At 37.5% G+C, this 21,175-nt stretch overlaps 2 protein-coding genes across 14 annotated transcripts in view; one reads left to right on the top strand and one right to left on the bottom strand.

Moving 5' to 3' along the window:
- The window catches only part of WDSUB1 (WD repeat, sterile alpha motif and U-box domain containing 1), a 57,461-nt gene extending 43,423 nt beyond the window's left edge, over positions 1-14,038 (top strand). For all 4 annotated transcript variants that reach the window (XM_010971357.3, XM_074363737.1, XM_074363738.1 and 1 more), the window contains one exon: positions 13,621-14,038. In XM_010971357.3, the coding sequence (XP_010969659.1) occupies positions 13,621-13,778 (158 nt within the window). In that variant the 3' untranslated portion in view covers positions 13,779-14,038. The remainder of the gene's footprint in view (positions 1-13,620) is intronic.
- A 3,285-nt stretch (positions 14,039-17,323) lies between these two features.
- The window catches only part of TANC1 (tetratricopeptide repeat, ankyrin repeat and coiled-coil containing 1), a 206,469-nt gene continuing 202,617 nt past the window's right edge, over positions 17,324-21,175 (bottom strand). For all 10 annotated transcript variants that reach the window (XM_074363727.1, XM_074363733.1, XM_074363734.1 and 7 more), the window contains one exon: positions 17,324-20,709. In XM_074363727.1, the coding sequence (XP_074219828.1) occupies positions 19,287-20,709 (1,423 nt within the window). In that variant the 3' untranslated portion in view covers positions 17,324-19,286. The remainder of the gene's footprint in view (positions 20,710-21,175) is intronic.

Genomic DNA, 21,175 nt, shown 5'->3' with positions numbered 1-21,175 from the left:
TACTGTAGCTCTGTAATGTGTTTTGGGATCAGGAAGTATGAAGCCTCTAGCTTTGTTCTTTCTCGGGGTTGTTTTGGGTCTTTAGGGTCCCTTGAGATTCCATATGAATTTTAGGATGGATTTTTCTGTTTTGCAGAAAATGCCATTGGGATTTTGATAGAGATTGCATTGATTCTGTAGATCACTTAAATTGTACAGACAATATAGCATTATTAACTCTTCCAGTCCATGAATATAGGATGTCTTTCCACTTGCTTGTGTTCTGTAGATTGCAGTATAAAAGGTTGCCAGGATTTTGGTGTTTCAATCTATAGATCAATTTGGTATTGACAGCTCCAATGCATAAATACGATACAGGTTTTTATTTAGGTCTTCTTTATGGTCTTGTAGCAGTGTCTGTAGGTTTTGCACATATTTTGCTAATATTATGCCTATGTATTTTTCATTTTTTATAACAAATTTGTAAATACTACTTTTTAAAATTTCAATTTCCAATGCTTGATATTTCACACTGGATTGTGTAAAATTGACTTTGTTTTGTGATTTGCTTAGTTTATGGAAAAAAAAGCTATTATTACTAATAGATTCTTTGACTTGCCTTTTTTTAGATTCTACATATAAGTGAAAACATACAGTATTTATTTTTCTGACTTATTTCACTAAGCAAAATACCCTCCAGCTCCATCCAGTGCGAATGCCAAAATTTCATTTTTTTATGACTGAGTAGTATTCTATTTTATGTGTGTGTGCCCATTTTTAATTGAGTTGTTTGTTTTGTTGATATTGAGTTGTATGAGCTGATTATATACGTTGGATATTAACCCCTTACTAGTCACGATTTGCAAATATTTTCTTAAATTCTATAGGTTGTCTTTTTGTTGATGGTTTCCTTTGCTGTGCAAAAACCTTTTAAATTTAATTGTCTCATTTGTTTATTTTGGCTTTTATCTCTTTTGCCTTAGGAGACATATCCAAAAAATATTGCTATGAATTATGTCAGGGAGTGTTCTGTGTTTTTCTTTTAGGAGTTTTGTGGTTTTAGGCCTTACATTTAGGTCTTTAAACCATTTTGAGTTTATTTTTGTATGTGGTGAGAGAAAATGTTCTGTTTCATTATACTACATGTAGCTGTTCAGTCTTCCCAGCACCACTTATTGAAGAGACTGCCTTTTTCCCATTATATATATTCTTGCCTCCTTTGTCATAGGTTAATTGACTGTAAGTGCATGGATTTATTTCTGGGCTCTCTGCTCTGCTCCACTGATCAGTGTATCTGTCTTTGTACCAGTACCATACTGTATTGATCACTGTAGGTTTGTAGTATAATCTAAAGTCAGGGAGCATGATACCTCCAGCTCTATTCTTCTATGATTTCCTAAGTGTTCCCTCTCTATTTTCTGAGTTTGTATTATTATTGCTACTATTTTTTCCCTTAAATGTTGGGTAGAACTTATCAGTGAAGTTTTTTGTAGGATTTTTTAACCAGAAATTTAATTACGAATTCAAACCTCAATTTTTAATAGGTTCATTCCTAAGGTTAGATTTGTGTGTTCTCTCTTGGAGGTTTACATTTCTTATCACCTTAAAATATCTTGTTGGCATCATTTAATGTATTTTGTCTTGAAATTTGTCTCATTCATTTTTATCTTGGCTGTCTTGTTTTTTAAATAGCTGCATTAAATAGCTGTATTTCAGTCTATTTAAAAAAACATAACTGTACTTTTCTTGACTTTTCAGTATGTGAAAATCCAAGATGTAATCAGCATTCAGACTTAACATTAATCAGAAGCACATTTTCATTGAACTCCTAAATTGATTCAGAAAGTATGTCTATTTTGGGTCTAGTAGTGTCTTTCATTAAGTATCATGTTTGTATGATTTGTTCATTCTCATGTGACTGTACTACAGTTTATCCATTCTACTGTTGGTAGTCATTGTTGACTATTATAAACAGAACTGCCAGGAACCTTTAATCACTTTTTTTCTCTTGTGAACATACATATGCATTTCTATTGGGTATATTCCTAGGAGTGGCTGTACATAGTTATCCAGGTTGGTTGAATCAGTTTACACTTCCACGAGCAGTGAATGAGAATTCTGGTTGCCCATAGCCTTACTAATATTTAAGTACTGCCTGTGTTTGTTTTTCATTTTCTTCTAGTTGCTCCACTGGCAGCATATTACAACCAGGGTGTTGACATTGATGCAATCCACAAATCTTGTTTAGATTTCTTCGAGGTTGTGTGTATTTAGTTCTATACAGTTTTGTCCCTTTTGGAAGGCTGAGTATCAACCACCCGTCAAGACAAAATAGCTCCAAACTCACAAGGACAGGCCCCCCACCCATTGCTTTTTTTATAACTACATCCATCACCTGCCTTGTCTTCCCCCTCCATCCCAGTCTGTCCTCTGGCTCTAGAATTTTTGTCATTTCAAAAATATGACGTGGATGGAATTATACAGTAAATAACCTCTTGGGATTAGTTTTTCTTTTTTGCTTAGCATAATCCCTGGGGAGTCACCATCCATTCATTTATTTTTAGCCTTCCTGTGTTCCTTTTGGAAGTGTTCCCTGTGGAAAAGATGCAGTTGAATAAATTTTTTTTAATCAGTCCTATCTGTAATAGAATTGAATGAATTCATTTGTGTTTTCTTCTAACTCCTTTCCCCCTCTTCTTTCCTGAACTGATTACATGTCTTTTTTGGCTTCTTTTCCCCCTGGTGTTTTGGAAGGCCTGTATCTTACACCTGTTGGATTAACTGCCTCAGAAAAATGTCCCAGATCTGGTTCTGCCTGTACTTCAGTGTCCCTACACATTTTAATACATACGTCCTTTTAAATTGTGAATGTGCAGCGACACAGAAGTGAGCATTCTGACAACATGGAGGCCCTGTGCTCTGCTGTGTCTTCACATATTTTCTATCCATTTATAATTTTATTCTGTGACAAATGGGATGATACATACTTTTTAAAAAATTGCTTTTCCTTAATATATCAGATAGTATTCCTTGTCAGTATATTCACAACTACATTCTCAGCTGCTAGACGAATTTCATTGTATGGATGTGCCATAAGTTACCTTACTCTGTTAAGACGTTTCTCCAAGTGATTCTGTAGAAAAAAATCCTCAGTCATACAGTATATTCTGGTACACTTGTTTAAACATTCCTGTCAGATAAATTTATATTTATAATTTTCAGTTTTAATTATGCTTATCTCTTTTTAAATATTGTCCAATTTTTGTCCATTTAGACCTCCAGATAAATTTTAGAATCATTTTGTTAGTTATTTAAAAAAAAAAGCTCACATTTTGATTAGAATTACAGAAAATCTAAAAATTAAATGTGAATTTGGGGTTGGAGTGAGGAGTAGGAATGACAGCTTTGCACTAGGCAGACTTTCCATCTGTTCTTGTCTTTTATTCCTTTTAGGTCTATTGTGAACATTTAAATGTTAATTCATTTATATTGCTTTTTAGAAAAATAGGTGTTCATACTGAAATTTATCATTTCACAATTGTAAAAACCTAGTAAACCCTATCTGACTACTTTGATTTTTCTCTAAAGCCTTCAGTGTTTTATCTCAGTGATGTATATAGAGAACACACTGTTAGACAATTTCTCTCTGTTATGTATTTTTACTCCTCTTGTTTAGGGTACACTGCTTTTTGAATGGAATTCTGTACCTTTATCAATTCTGGAAAACTTTCAGCTGTTCTCATTCTGTACACTTTATCTCTTGAGCTTTCCTTGGGAATTTTCTCAGACATGCCTACCAGTCATCTACTCTGCATTGTCCTAACACTGTTTAACCTTCACTTTTGAGATTTTTTTTTCAAAATGTCGACTCATTTTTGGAAATCTGATTTAGCATGTAGATTAAGAGGCATAGGTTCTGGAACAGGACTGCTTGTGTTTAAACCCCAGCTCTGTCACTCCCTACTTGTGTGACCTTGGAAATTTGTTCAGCCCATGCATCAATTTCTTAGTAAGCTTGTGCAGATTATATAAGGAAATATAAGTAACAGTGCCCTGGGACGTCTTGATACAGTTAGCTGTAGGAATATTAAATATTTCTTTTTCATGGTACATTGTCTCGTAGACTCATTCTCATTTTAGAAATACTCACAAGTTGTATCTCTTTTCATTTTCTGAGGTTTGTGGGATCCTAATCCTGTTCTTTTGTCTTCTGTCATTCAGTCAGTTATTACCTGTGGAAGTCCAGTGTGGGAAGAGGGCATATCGCTCCAAAGGGCTGGGCTGACTTTGTCCGTTTTTCAGGACAGCAGGTGGTCAGCAGTGGGCTTACAGCTTGGAGAAGAGATGTATTATTAATTCAGAGCCCAGGCCCATGAGCTAATATTTTCCATTTGAACTTTTCACTAGGGCAAAGCCATTCAAACCTGTAAGTCAGCACTCCCTGTTAAAAGATAGTTCTTTTTAGTCACCACTTCTGAATATAATGTAGCAGGAACTTTGGGGATTTCTTTATTACCGGAAATAGAAGTGTATAGGATGAATAAATCTTATAAATAAGTATTGTTACTTTGGTATCTTACCAGAACTTAATGATCTGAATATAATAACAGTTCTGAGGTAGTATCTTTTGAATACAGATAATTAAATATTGTTTACTTTCTAGTGCTATCTGGTACAGCTCTTGATTTGTCAACTCAGTAATAATCTTGGTTTACAGCAAGAGTCAGATGGTACTGTTTGGGTGAAAATTTTTTAAATCTTTAGGTCAATTAAAAATGAAAACAAACAAGTTAATACTGAATGTAATGTGCACTATATATTTTCTTTCAAAACTTGTCAATTTTTTCCCCTATTGTTACATGTTTCATTTCAAATGTTATAGTAAACCTCAGGCATGAATTTTTTAAAGAAACCCCAAATTGTTTGTTAGTGGTAATTGTGGTAGTTACAATGGTTCATTCACACTTGACAGGCCATGTGTGTGGGGGTGGGGACGTGGTCTTTGCTTTGTAACGTTGATATCCCATTTACTGCTTTGGGATGGACTTCGGTAGAATTCTTGCTTCCTCTGTCAAACATACTCCCTGAAACATTAGATTGTCACCAGTAGGATCACTACTTTATAATACCACAGAAACTGATGCTAAACTTTAGGGTAAACTTTAGGGTAAACTGACCAGTGTGACTGACTTTCCTGTGGCTGGAAACCTGCACCTCCCTAGAGTGAAGGGGTTGACATTTTATTCACTGCTACCACCCCCAGGCAGGCAAGGAAAAATGATTCATATAAAGAAAGTCAATTGGAGGTAATGAAATACTATATGATGATAATATTCTCTAACATTGTAGATATAACACAACTATTAAAAATGGAGACTAGAAAATATAATTTTTCATTCATTAACTGATTCAAGCCTGTTTGAAACTTAGACACTGGAGGAGAGAAAAATACTAGCTAATTTGAATATTACTTACAGTAAGGAACCAACAGACACAAATAGTATTCTTGGTCTCTTCTTTTTAAAAAGATACTAGTGTAAAGGTAAACCAGTAGAACCAAATACAAACCTCCCTAAGTATCAAGATGGAGGAAGCCAGCTCCTAAAAGAATTTATATGTGATTTATCATAAAAATATTAGAACTATTACCAAACACACTGGTAATAATTAATAAACAATTTGGCTTATCTCATCTTTAAAGATGAAAGATTTGAGGTCAGCTACCAAAGCACAGTACTACCTAAAACAAGGATTCAGAAAGGTTAGAAATAAAAGGATAGACAAAAATGAGACAGTTGCAACTAACTATAGGTTATATATACTTGCCTGCAAAAATAGAATTCAGACCAAAGAACATTTTTTAATGACACAGGATACTATATAGTAATACTGAAGACCACAGTTCTTAGTGAGAATAACCATTATTAGCTATGCAGTTCTAAATACGGCAATGACTTTCAGAAAGCAGAAACTACAGACAGACAATGTAAGGAGAAATACAGCACAGTAACAGACTTGATTATACCTCAGTCCAAAATGTAATACACCTTTTAAAACACATATTGGACATTCATAATATCAACCATATTTAGCACCAACCATCATTACCAGAAGTAACACAGACAGCATTATGTCACCATAATGGACTGTAACTAAGAAATTAAAAACAAAAGTGGGCCCGTCACCTGGAATGTTAAACATGCTGTTCTCAGACCTATCTCGCCTGGTGGCAAACTCACGATATTTTACGTAGTAATATTAACATGCATATTATTTATCAGTAATAGGCCAGTGTTTTAAGATTGAGGGTCATTATACTCAGCTTTTTATAAATAAAAACTAAGTATATTTTCCTGCTGAGACTGTTCTTACAACTCAATAGTAAGACAGATAACCCAGGTGGAAAACAGGCAGAGACAAAGAAAGATGCTCAACATCACTAATCACCAGGGAAATGCAAATCAAAACCACAATCCGGTATCACCTCACTTCTGTCAGAATGGGTATCATCAAAAAGAATACAAATAACAAATGCTGGTGAGGATATGCAGAAAAGGGAACCCCAGCACACAATTTTGGTGGCAATGTAAACTGTTACAGCCACTGCAAAAAACCAGCATGGAGGTTTCCCAAACTAAAAATAAAACTACCCTATGACCCAGCAATTCCACTCCTGGGTATATATATCCAAAAAAACCACACAAACATTAAAAGATACATGCACTGCATTGTTCATAACAGCACTTAAGCGTCCATCAACAGATGAATGGATAAATAAGATATGGTGTATATATACACACACATATATACACATACATATGATGGAATACTACTCAGCCATAAAAAATGAGAATGCCATTTGCAGCATGGACGGACTTGGAGGGCATCACAGAAAGAGAAAGACAAATACTGTATGGTAGCACTTATACATAGAATCTAAAAAATATAACAAACTAATGAATATAATAAAAAGCAGCAGAATCACAGATGGTAGAGAACAAACTAGTGGTTACCAGTGGGGAGAGGGAAGGGGAGTGGGCAGGGGACTAAGAGGTACAAACTATGAGGTATAAAATAAGCTACAAGGATATATTGTACAATATGGCAAATATAGCCAATAGTTTAGGCTACCTATAAATGGAATATAACCTTTAAAAATTGTGAATCACTATTGTGCACCTGTAACAATACTGTACAGCAACTATACTGCAATTTAAAAAAATAGAAAAAACAGGCAAAGGATTTGAATAGAACTTTCTTCACCATAGATGTACAAATAGCTGATAAGCACTAGAACAGGTGCTCAATATCATTATGGAAATGAAAAGCAAAACCACAGTGAGATATCATCTTCATACTCACCAGGATGACTAGAATCAAAAAGGATGGAAGATGGCAAGGATGTGCAGAAATACTGCTGGTGGGAGTGGAAAATGTTGCAGCTGCTGTTGAAAGGTTTGGCAGTTCCCCCAAAAGTTAAACATAGTTATTACCACGTGACTCCACAACTGTACTCCTATATATCCAAGAGAATTGAAAATATGTATAGATGTTCACAGCAGCTTTTATTGGTAATAGCAAAAAAGTGGTAATAACCCAGATATCCCATCATTAGATGAATGGATAAAAGATGGTATATCAATCAGCTATAAAAGTGAACAAATACTTATACCTGCCACAGAGATGAACCTTGGAAACATTATATTAAGTGAAAGCCAGACAACAAAGGCCAAACATTGGATGATTCTGTGCGTAGGAAATGTCCAGAATACACAAATCCATAGAGACAGAAAGTAGGTTAATGGTCATGGGGGAGAGGAGAGTGACTGCTAATGAGTGCAGAGTTTCTTTATGGAGTGATAAAAAAAAATATTCTGAAATTAGGGAGTGGTGATGGTTGCACAACTCTGAATTATACCAAGAACCACTGAATTGTTTACTTAAAAGGGTGGATTTTATGGTATGTGACTGAAATCTCAAAAACAAAAGGTGGTAACTGTATCTGCAGCCAGCATCTGCCAGCTCTAGGACCCAGGGAACAAGAGGAAGAAGTTGAGTTTATTAGAACCTCACATGGTCTTTCAGAACAGATCTCAGGCCTCTAACAAGCTTGTTCCTCTAAAGCGAGAAGGGCAAGACACATTTGGGCAGTGCCTACGATGAAGCAAACAAAAAACGTGGAGAGCGTAAAGAGTTACCTCTTCCAAGTGAAGGGCCGTGACCAGGCACAGCACTGATAGGAACCTTCACCCTGTTTCTGTCTCCACTGGAGGACTCCCATTGCAATATTTAACAAGGAGCCAGCTGGCAAAGCAGAAACGGGGTTTGCAGTATCCTGGCTCCCAGCATACTGAGTGTTCGGCTTCCTGGATGGGTTTTGAACTGAGACACTGTAGATTAAATAAGGCTAATTATTAGCAAGTTAAATCAATGAGGAATCAAAAGTCTTCATGTGCATGTAAATAAAAATAAAATATTAGACATAGGAAATACCCAAAATTTACTGCACAAACATCCTGAAAAGTTACTTGGAAACAATAGAAAGCATAGCATGCTGACAGATAGGAAGGCTCCACGTCTGGGGGATGTCACTATTAGGAATTTTTCCTAGAAGTGCAGAAGGTGATTATTAGATTCCGTTGGAAAGAACACACAATAAATAACATAGAAAATAAAAATCAAGAGGAGTATCACGAGCCCTACCGGATAGTAGAACATGTCACAGAGCCTCTTTAAAGAATGCAGTGTGGTGTGTACATGAACAGACTCATGTAAAATTTTTAAAAATCCAGAAACTGATCCAAGTGCTTTTGAAAATTCCATGAATAATAAAAATGAGACTTTAAGTCAGTGAGAAAAATAAGTAATTTAAACAAGTGGTATTCTGACAACTAGTCATATGGAGAAGGATAAAACTGGCTTCATCTGTCATACTATATGTCTAAATTAGTTACAAATAAATCAGACATATAAACATAAAAAATGAAACCTCTGCAAATCCCAGGAGAAAATGTAGGTAAATTCCCTGATAATCTAGAAATAGGGATACTTCCTAACCTGGACTCAAAATCCAAAAGAAATAAGTAGAAAAATTGAAAAGTGTTAATATTCCATAGATGAAAAAAAATCTAAAAAATATCAGTCCTTCTCAAACTCTTGAAAATAACAGAATAGGAGGGAACACTTCCAAATTCATTTTATGAGCCAGCATTACCCTCATAATAAAACCAGACAAGGACACCACAGACAGTTAGTTACAAGCCACATATCATTGCTGACCATAGATGCAAAAATCCTCAACAAAATATCAGCAAACTGAATTCAACAATACATTAAAAGGATCATACACCATGATCAGATGAGATTTATTCTAGGGATGCAAGAATGATTCAACATCTGTAAATCAATGTGATATATCATATTAATAAAATGAAGGATATAAATCATAGGCTGATTAGCCTCAGTTAACCTGCTGTGTCCCAGCTTCAAAAATCAATCTCAATAGACGCAGAAAGGCATTTGCCAAAATTTAATACCCATTTATGATAAAAAAAAAAAAAAAACTCAACAAGGTAGGCATAGAGGCAGCATACCTCAACGTCATAAAGGCCAGATATGACAAGCCCACAGCTAACATACTTGATGGTGAAAAGCTGAAATCTCTTTCTCTAAGATCTGGAACAAGACAGGGGTGCCTACACTTTTGCCACTTTTATTGAACATATTCTTGGGAGTCCTAGCCAGAGCATCCAGCAAGAAAAAGAAACAAAAGGCATCCAAACTGGAAAAGTAGTACAACTGTCTCTATTGCAGGTGACACAGTATATATAGAAAACCCTGAAGTCCACCAGAAAACTTGAAACTTTACTGAATTCATTGATTAGTTGTAAGTTACAAAAGTCTACAGAGAGACAACAGATTTTTGTGTATATACTAGTAGCAAGTTATTAGTCATATTAAGAAAACAGTCCCATTTGCCATTGCATCAACAAGAATAAAATACCTAGTAATTTAACTAAGGAGGTGAGAGACCTGTACACTGAGAACTACCAGATATTAAGGAAATTGAAGATAATGCAAGTAAATGGAAAGATATTCTGTGTTCACGGATAAGAACTGCTAAAACATTCATCCTACCCAGGCAATCTACAGGTTCAATGCAATCTCTATCAAAATGGCAATGGCATTTTTCACAGAAATAGAACAGTCCTAAAATTTGTATGAAACCACAGAAGACTCCCAAAATAGCCAAAGCAATCTTGAGAAAGTCAAAGAGCAAAGCTGGAGGCATCACACTTTCTGACTTCAAACTTTTATTACAAAGCTATTGTAATCAAAACTGTGTGTGGTATTATTATGAAAGCAGACACATAAACGAATGGAACAGAATAGAAAAGCCCAGAAATAAACCCACATATATAATCAATTAACTTACAACAAAGGAACCAGAAATATACAGTGGGAAAAGGATTCTCTTCAGTGAACGATGTTGGGAGGATAGTCTCTCATCAGTAAATGATGTTAGGAAAACTGCACCATCGTATGCAAAAGAATGAAACTGGATCGCTGTCTTACACTAAGCACAAAAATCAACTCAGAGTGGATTGAAGACTTGAATGTTAACACCTGAAACTGTAAAACTCCTAGAAGAAAACATAGGTAGTAAGCTTGACATTTGTCCTGATGATTTTTTAGATGTGACACCAAAAGCAAAGGCACAAAAGCAAAAATAAACAAGGCGCGGACTGCATCAAACTAAAAAAAACATTCTGTACAGCAAAGGAAGCCATCAACAGAATGAAAAGGCAACCTCCCAAATGAGAGAAAATACTTGCAAATCATGTATCTGTTAAGAGTTATCTAAAATTTACAAAGAACTAACACAACTTGGCAAAAAACCCAAACAATCGGATTAAAAAATAGGCAGAGCATCTGAACATTTTTCCAAAGACATACAGATGGCTATAGGCACATTAAAAGGTGCTTAATATCACTAATCATCAGGGAAATGCATATCAGAACCACAGCGCAATCATCTCATACCTGTTAGAATGGCCCTCATCAATAAGATGCACGATCATCTCATATCTGTTAGAATGGCCCTCATCAATAAGATAAGAAATAACAAGTATTGGTAAGGATGTGGAGAAAAGCAAAGCCTTGTACACAGCTGGTGGGAATATAAATACTATGGAACAGTATGGAGGTTCTTCAAAGAAATAAAACTACTGTATGATCCAGCAATTCCACTCGGGATATTTATCTGAAGGAAGCAAAATTACAAACTTGAAAAGATACCTGTACCCCCATGTTCATTGCAACATCATGTACAATAGCCAAGCCATGTAAACAACCTAAGTGTCTATCAGTGGATAAATAGATAAAAAGAAAAAATTTATATATACACAACGGCCATGTTATTCAGCCATAAAAAAGGAGGTCCTAATTTTTATGAGCTCTTGGATGGAACCTGAGCATTGTGCTTGGTAAAATAAGTCAGAGAAAGAGATAGTGTATGATCTCACTTACATGTGGACTCTAAAACAAAACATCAGACTTACAGATACAGAGAACAGATTAGTGCTTGCCAGAGGTAGGGGACAGGAAATGGGTGAAATGGCTGAAGGTGGTCAAAAGGCACAACTTCTAGTTATAAAATTAATAGGTCCTGGGGATGTAATTTACAGTATGGTGACTACAGGTAATAATACTGTATTGTGTATTAGGAAGTTAAGAGAGAAGATCTGAAAAGTTTCTCATCATGAGAAAAGGAAGAATTTGTAACTGTTTAATGATGGGTTTACACTAGACGTATTGTGATCATTTTGCAATGTGTGTGTGTATAGACATTATGTTGTCCACCTGGAGCTACATCTTTAAAAAAAAAAACTTCCAAAATGAAGAAAAGAGGAACCTTATAGAAGAATGAGCAAAAATACTAAGTCAGTTCACAGGAAAAAGAAAAGCAAATGACTTAGTCATAGGAAAAGATATCCTCTCTCCCTTGTAAGTTAGAACTTCCCAGTGTACACCACTGCTCACGGGAGAGTGGCGGAAATCCGGTTTGACAACATGTTCTCTAGGCAGGGCTCTGGGGAAATTTTCAGCCCTCTCATAAACATTGCTAGAGAAGAATGGTAGAACCCCTACGGAAGTACTGGCATAGCTAGCAAAACTACATACATTTACTCTCTGATGCAGCAGTCCTCTCTCCCAGATGGTCATGCTATTTATTGCGGGACTCACTACTTGTCAAAAGGTACTGGAAACAACCCAGGTGTCCATCAGTATATCATACAGTCGAGTACTGTAGGGGGAATACAAAAGGTACAGTTAAGTAAAAAACCAACCAGGTACAAAGCAGTGTGGAGCATTCCAGCTTTTATGTAAGAATGTATATGTGTGTACACATACATTTGCTTCTATTTTGAAAAAGAAACAAAGGGTAAACAAAACTAATAGACACGGTTACCTGTATGGGAAGGGAGAGAACATGGCTGGACAGAGACTCCCCTTAATGTGCCTTGTTTTTAGTTTTTACTTTGAAACCACTTAAATACATCATGAAAAACAAATCAGTCTCTAAAGATTGGGAGGATAAAAAGGGAAGCAAATGGGCCAAATTAGTTGTCAAGTAATATAGTCAGAAGAATTTTTTTTTCAAGTGATTCTTAAACACAGTATTTCAGTTAGACAACCTTGGTGGATTTATCTTGGTGACAGAAAGAGCCAGAGAAAAATCTTTAAAATCTTTCAGTCTTATGTTAATAACAAATTGGTATTGTTAGTTTGAAACAGTTTGTATGCTTTTCAGATTAAAGCATACATGTATTCAGGAACTAAGATTTTCAGTTTAAGAGGAAGAACTACAAGAATAAAAAAGAAAAGTAGTGAAGCAAAAACCCCCAACCTTTCTTACATGTGCAAAGGAAACAATTTTGTAAGAACATGTATTAAAAACCTTAGCCAGTAGATCTTTTTTTTTTTGCATCATAAATCCCTTTGGTGTCAAGTCCTTATTAAGGTGAGCTCTGTAACCTCTCTGTATATTTCCCTGACTTCTCAGTGAGCCAGAAAGTTTTGCCAAGTTACCCCTAAGGCTCTCTGCTCTCACCTTCAGCCACGTTAGCTCACACCCAGAGCTAAGACGGGGCACTGTGTCCTCACCACCACTCTGCTCTGCCCGGCTCCTTTCTTTCTTCACACTACACATCTGAATTCTTGATGGGATCCTTTTCTCAGGATGTTGTGTATTCAAAAAGAATCAGTAATATTTTGACACTGTTTAAGGTGTATTTGTGCAATCTTAATGCATTTTAAGATGGTAGAATTTGGGGTGTTGAGGCCGAAGTATTTTGGGAGTAGTGGTGCAAGACAAGAATTATCATTTAAATCACAATAAAGGCCTCAACAATGGTTTTGTTTTTCTTTTTTGGCTCAAACATCAGAAATTTATTTCTCACAGTTCTGGAGGCTTAAAAATCCTGGATCAAGGTGTCTGTAGATTTCTGCTGGCCCCTCTCCTTGGCTTGCAGATGGCCATCCCTTTTTCTTTCTTTTGGCAATGGAGTTTTTAATACCCATTTTAGCAATCTTAACTTCTACACTGCAAATAATTTGTGTATATTTCTTTTTTCCTAGATGGCTATTCATATGAAAAGGAAGCAATGGAAAATTGGATCAGCAAAAAGAAGCGTACAAGTCCCATGACAAACCTTGTTCTTCCTTCAGTGGTACTTACACCAAATAGGACTCTGAAAATGGCCATTGATCGATGGCTAGAGACACATCAAATATAAAATTGTTAGTATTGTATTTAAATTTTCAGTCATCTCATTTGAATGATTTAAAGGTAATTACTAATCAGACATTATTAAAACCCAAACAGAAGGATAAAGGGTAAACTTAAATTTAGTTACCTGTAAAAAAATTTACTATTTTCATCCTCAGAAACATGGACTAAATAACACATATAACCTCTTTTTTATTTTTACTATGTCTTTCTATACTAGTGAAAAAAATCTTAACCTATAGAGAAATAAAGTTACTTTGACTTTAAGTTGCAGTGCTCAAACTTATTCTTGTTGTAAATCATATTCTATTACAGCCAAAGATCAGAATAATCTAGAATATAACATATTTATTGGGGGGGGGTAGTTAGGTTTGTTTATTTATCTTAACAGAGGTACTGGGGATTGAACCCAGGACTTCGTGCTTGCTAAGCACGAGCTATACCTTCCCCTAGAATAGAACATATTTAAATCCTAGTGCATAGCCCTTCATTTGATAAACTTTTTGGAATCCTTGTGAAGAGAATTTGTAGCAAAATAATTATAGATTTGTTTATGACTAAATTGAGAAAAATCACTTTTGATATATTTAATGACCAGTATTGTTAGATTCTAAATTTGCAAGGTGGTAATGATTTTCCCCCATTGTCTAAACCTAGGTACAAGTTAGATGGAATAAATTATCACAGATATGTCAAGTTGACTTTGCTGAAACATAAAAGAGGCAAATTAGCCTTTTATAGAGTTCAGAATTCTTAAAAGTTCCCACATAATATTCTTAGCTAGGCGACTGTATATTTTTACACAATAGACCAGTAGCTAATACAACACCTTGCTAAGCATTCACTCGGAAGAAAACTTCAACTTCAGGAAGGTGAGGTGGTATTGACTCTCCATTCCTGTCACAAGCTCTTCACCGTAATGAAAGCCATTAGTGAGAAAGCCTGCTAGAAATAAACTCTAAGGGCAGCCAGGGACCAAGACTCTTCTGTGTTTACCCCCAAACCCTCGCTGTTCTCAAGTTTGAAAACACGGAAATAAAAGGGGAAAAGCAATGTAGTTGTACATTGTCCTACATATTGTCAGTCTTTTCCAATGTTCTGTAAACTTATAGCTAATATGCTGTATGTTCACAGAAATCCCCAAGTACCTGCTCTTTGTAATTGCTGCTTTGTAAAATTTCTGTCATTCTAACGTATTACTGAATTTTATTTCCTTTGGGTCACAGCTAGGATTCACAATCTGATTCTAGAAGAGTATTCTGTTTTTCATACTACACATACATCTCACATTCTTACTCATGAGGACCAAAAAACGTTGGGAACATGTTCCAGGTGTTTATCTATTGTATTCTATAGAAAAAGTACACTAACAAAAGGCTTTTTAAAACTGATAGAGCCCAGCCATTGGACCAGATATCTTTTGTTTCTATAAAATAATACTTATTTTCCAAAGGAGGCTGGCTGGTTTTCACATAAAAATTACTAAAAATCATTGAAGTCATTGATAGAAAACACAATAAAAGATTGGTTATTTGTTAAATGTGTTAAAGAAGGTGATTTTCTTTTCTGCGTGTCACTAGGAATAGCTTCTTGTTAAATTAAATGGCTGAAAACTAAGATGCCAGTAATCTACCAAAGTGAAATGCTTCTGTTTTTACATAGAAACAAACCCAGAGCCAAACAATGCCTTCTCCCTACAAATAAAAGCAAACAAAAAACTAGACAAACCAAATCCAGAACCATCCAGAGGAAGGGACACCACCGGCCCACTGCATTCTCTGGGCCCCACCGTCAGTGCAGGACTAGGCCGGAGCACCCTTGCCTGCCCGCTGCGATGACAAGAAGCTTCCCAAGGAGACTGCACTTCCTGGGGTAACTGGACCAAATATCTTTACTAAGCAAATATTCGCAAAAGATGAGACTGATAAGGGCTTAATTTCTAGAATATACAAACAGCTCATACAACTTAATCATAAAAAACAAACAACCCAATCCAAAAATGGGCAGATTCTCCAATGAAGACATACAAATGGTCAATAGGCACATGAAAAAATGCTCAATATCACTAATTATCAGAGAAATGCAAATCAAAACTATAATGAAATATCACCTCACACCAGTCAGAATGGCCATCATTCAAAAGTCCACAAACAATAAACGCTGCAGAGGGTGTGGAGAAAAGGGAACCCTCCTACACTCTTGGTAGGAATGTAGTTTTGTGTAGCCATTATGGAAAACAGTATGATGATTACTCAAAAAACTAAAAATAGACTTACCATATGTATGATCCAGCAATCCACTCCTGGGCATATATCCAGAGGGAAACTGAATTTGAAAAGATACATGCACCTCAATGTTCACAGCAGCACTATTTACAATAGCCAAGACATGGAAATAACCTAAATGTCTATTGACAGATGACCAGATAAAGTAGTTGTATGTTTATACAATGGACTACTACTCAGCCATAAAAAAGAATGCCATCTGCAGCAACATGGATGGACCGTGTCTGGAGATTGTCAGTTCTAAGTTAAGTAAGCCAGAAAGAGAAAAATACCATATATCACTTACATGTGGAATCTAAAAAAAAAAATGACAAACTTATTTATAAAACAGAAACAGACTTATAGACATAGAGAACAAACTTATGGTTACTGGGGTGGTGGGGGAGGATGGGAAGGGATCAATTGGGAGTTTGAGATTTGCAGATATTAAGCACTATATATAAAATAGGTAAGTAACGTTTCTTCTGTATAGCACAGGGAACTGTACTCAATATCCTGTCGTAACCTACAACAAAAAACAATATGAAAACGAGTGTATGTACATGTATGACTGAACTACTATGCTGTACACCAGAAACTGACACATTGTAAACTGACTATAGTTCAATTAAAAAATATATCAAAATCACAATGTACAATAAATGCTATCAATACTCAATACTCACACTAGCAGCTTCACAGTAAAAGTCATCCAACAAGAATTATCTATTCATAGACTTTTCCCCTCCCACTTCAGTTTTTTTGTTTTTTTACCTTAGTTTAAATATTTGGCTTTCAAGAGGGCCTGGAAATACTTTACTTAGCCTTGCTAGTAGTAGCAGTAACCACACAATAACCTGAAGTTGCTTAGGCTTAAGATTCCAAATCAGGATTTTATCACAATACGACCGTTTAATGTTCACCGTTATTCATACTCTTTGAAATAGGTGGGTATGAAGACAAATACACACTTTCAACTGAAAGATAATACAAATGTGCTGAAGAACAGTTTCACATTAGCACTGTGTTCAGTGTATTGCCAAAGTGTTGCATTCTTCTCATTTCAGGCAAAAAGACTAATTTTGACCCTTGAGTATTTTGGGATTTTTAGAAGCCATCACTCTTGTTCTGAAATCATTAAATAAAATTAAATATGCATTTCATAGCATTACTGTAAAAACAGGCTTTCCACTTCTGTAGGGTAACGAGAGCACCCAGCATTGAAGCAAGGCAGACAGCGGGCATCAGGATATTCTCTCCTTAGCCACTGGTTTCAACACAAAACAAGTTCTATTAATAGTCTTTATTCCATAGGGAAAAATACAGTAGTTGTGCAGAAACAAAACTACATAACAAAAGAGTAGGACTTCCACAAATATTAAAGAAAACAATAAACAATAAATAAGCCATAGTCATTATAAGCAGAACTCATGAAAAGCCTATAAAAAATGATAAAGCTGTACAAAGTACTGTACACACTCAGAAACTAATGTTGAAGAATGACACTGGATGATTCCTCTTCGTAAAAACCCGTAATGATGCTCACAGGAACTTCATTACAACTATTCATTTTTAAAACATTCTGTAAATATAGAATTTCCTTCTCCCCAATTGTAGAAAATAAATTTCACATCCCAACATACAAAACAAATGCACTCCCACCCCTCTCAAACTAGCATTTTAACACCCTCCAACAGCACACCATTTTCATATAAAAATACCTTTAAAGCAAGGTTCATCCTTGTACCTTATCTTTACAAATGAATAATACATCGATTTGGACTTAAGTAGCACCTCAAAGGTCTACATATAAATGAAATAAAGTGCTGTTACTGGTATACTGCTAGCATGCCGTAATGTTATCTTTCAGTGCAATAACCAGCGTGGACGAAGCCTAAAAAAGAACATGCAAATATATGACTTTTTTTTTTTTTGAGATTAACTACTTGAGATAGTTATATTTACAAGTCTGAATACAACTTGGCTATTTCCTATGTACAATATGTGACTATAAAGTCATGATTGTATAATAAAATGAAAACAACAACCAGCCATACCTTAAGTGTCCAAATTAAATAGTGTCCTTAAGGGACCTTGGAAAGCTTGTTCCAGGAGAGCTATCATTAAAAGCAGTTTGGGAACCAGTTGAGAGATAATTTATATGTCACCAAGAATGCTATATTCTTAGTATTTTAGCCCAAATTCAACTTGACCACCAATCATGATTCCAAATGGCTTACTCGGTTGCCAAATATTAAAAACACCTTGAAGCAGGAATATAGTTCCAAAAAAGGTGCTATAAAAATATTTTTAATGAGAACCATATCACAGAAATCGGTGTTTAATCTTTTTAAAAGAATTGCTATGAAGGGAATGATACTTGGATATTCTTGTATTTTGCTTAAAAAAAAAAACAAAAAAATCAGCTATATGACATTTACAGTCACACTTATATTCAGCTAAAAATTAGTCAGGTCTTTCATTTATATACACACACACACACAGTGACCCTTGCATAACAAGGGTTTGAACCGTGCAGGTCAACTTATACACGGCTTTTTTTTTTTTTTTTCAATCACTACTACAGTACTATATGATCTGTGGTTGGTTGACTACAAAGATGTGGAATCCTTCAGAGGGCTGACTATGAGGTGAGATGTGGATTTCTGACTGCAGAGGGGGCGCTCCTAACCCCCATGTCATTCAGGGGTCAACTACGTGTGTGTGTGTGTGTGTATACACACGTATATATATATGTGTGTGTGTGTGTATGTATAAATAAATAAATTGAGATCTGACTCAATGGAACTGTAACTTGAAAACTCCATCGTTTCCAGAACACATCACCTGGCTATCATGTCATGAGTTAAACCTATCACTAGGCATTAACATTCTCTAAGAAATAATATGATCTGACCACATAGCAAACAGTAGGAGAAAAGTGATAAAACCAAACAATTTCGTAAGAGAAAAGCATGAGTTAATGTCTTCTTGGTTGTCTTAAATTTTTAGCTTAATAGGCATAAGTAATTGTAGTTTTCAATTCTGGTTAGCATTCTTATTTCTGGTGACTTATGTCTATCAGAGACATCTAACCCCACATTTTTAACTTACCAATGGCATCTGATCCACTCCTGAGGGGGAAAAATATATATGGCTAAAATGTAATTTCTGTCATGAAAAACCACTTAATTACTACCAGGAGTCAACACACTGTTTTCCAAATACTACAAATGGGTCTCTCTTAAGGCTCACACATTTGATTCTATGAATGATCGCTTTGGTTTTGCTGAAGGGAGGTGACTCCGGTGGGCTTCACTGCTGATATGAGACTGCTGTTTAGAGATACTTTCCTGATACAGATGAGAAACTGTCTTAGTGATCCTGCCATCTTGACAGTGGACTGGAAGTTGGCACTTCTTTTCTTCTAGCTCCTTTACCTGTGCCCCATTGTGGACCCCTCCACCCAGGGTAGAACCAGAACAGGTCTTGGCCTGGCTACTATATCCTCCTGCTTGTTTGAGAGAGGGCTTCTCAGAGCTGGAGGACTGCAGGCCAGCTGCAGAAGACGTGTTGGTCAGTAGCCCCTCTGGCACCTGGCAGTGCCAGGGGCGGCTGGGAGGATGGCCCTGCTGCTGGAACCTGGCCGTCTTATCCATGATGCCCATGAATGGGGTATTGCGCGGTCTGTGCTCAGCTGTGCCACTCTGAATCTGGCTGCCGACCTTGTCTTTAATTCGAGCATCTGGTCCTTGGACCTTGAAGCCATCTGAAAAACTGCTGCTTGAAGCCAGACTACTGGTGGAACTTGACATCTTGATGCTGCTTGATGGAGAAGCAGAAGAGCCCGAGCCAGTGAGGGAAGCTGGGTGGCGCACGTCGCTGCAGCTCACCGGCCCCGCTGGGTTTAGAGGGCCTATGTCCACAGCCACGGCGGCATGAGGTAGAAGCCTCTCTGCCGTCTTGACCTTGCCTGGTAAGGGATGTGCGGCATCGCTCTCACCGTGCTGCAGCTGGGCGCTGTGGCTGGGGCCCAGCCGATCTGCAAAGTGGCCAGCAGCAGCTCCTGCTCCCTCCAGATGCTGGCTTCTGCTTCCAGCAGCGGGGGCGGCCGGGAGTCTGCCTGGCATGGGACTCGGAGGGGGATGCTGAGGCGAGACCTGAATTTTGGAGCTACTGTGTCTCATGCCCGGCTGTCCGGAACCCAGGTGCTGGCTGGTTTTCACGATCTGCGCCTGCTTGGTGGGCTGCACCACCAGCCCCGGCTGTGCCACGGGCTCCCGCAGGGGCTTGCTGCCTCCCGGCCGATGCTGTGGGGACACTGGCCTGATTTTGGACTGCAGCCCTTCTTGAAGGTTTCGGATGTATGGGGAGGGGGCAGATGAGGATGGCTGGGGCCTGGGAGCGAGGGAAACGGATTCTTCTTGTGGAGAAGAGTCTTCCTCTTCTGCCTCCTCCAGGTGAACGAGGTCGTTCAGGCCAGGGGTGGGCGCGTCCTCTTCATTGTCTGAGTCGGCAGGTGGGGCTGGTGGGGGGCCCTGCTGCTTCTGCTGCTGGGTCTTCTGGAGCTGCCTGCACTCCTCCTCCACGCGGGCCAGGAGCCTCCTGATCTCCTGGTTGGCGGGACAGAGTTTCACGGCTTCCCGCAAGTCGGCCAGAGCGGCCACAAACTGCCTTTATATGAAAACAGAAGATGCGATCACAAGCAAGGTAAGAACTAGCTCTGAACGTGACTGTTCCTAACAGAGCTCTGCGGAAAGACAAGAGAGGGTAGCTGAGTGGGTTCTGCACACTGTGGTGGACGGGACCCACTGAACCAGCTCAGAGTTCTCAGCTAAGTGGGAGAACTGAATTCTAACCTGGATCTGTGCAGCTCCAGGGCCCTGTTGTGTCTATAAAGACCCCTGGCTGGGAACGAGAGCCGGCACAGAGCAGGGGGCATCAGAACCCTCTCAGTGTGACCTCCTCCAGCCCTCTCACCAGGCCAACCTGCAGACAAACCCTAGACGACACCCCCATCCCCACCTCTTCAAGCCTCTAGCTGGCTTCCTCAGGAACGGGATGTTACAGGGAACGTCAACTGCGGTGGGGGCAGGAATAGTTACTGAGATGTCCAGAGAAAATAAAAGTTAAGCCGCTG

This window comes from Camelus bactrianus, chromosome 5, assembly GCF_048773025.1.
Source record: "Camelus bactrianus isolate YW-2024 breed Bactrian camel chromosome 5, ASM4877302v1, whole genome shotgun sequence".
NCBI lineage: Eukaryota > Metazoa > Chordata > Mammalia > Artiodactyla > Camelidae > Camelus > Camelus bactrianus.
This window is presented reverse-complemented; position numbering and strand designations above follow the sequence as displayed.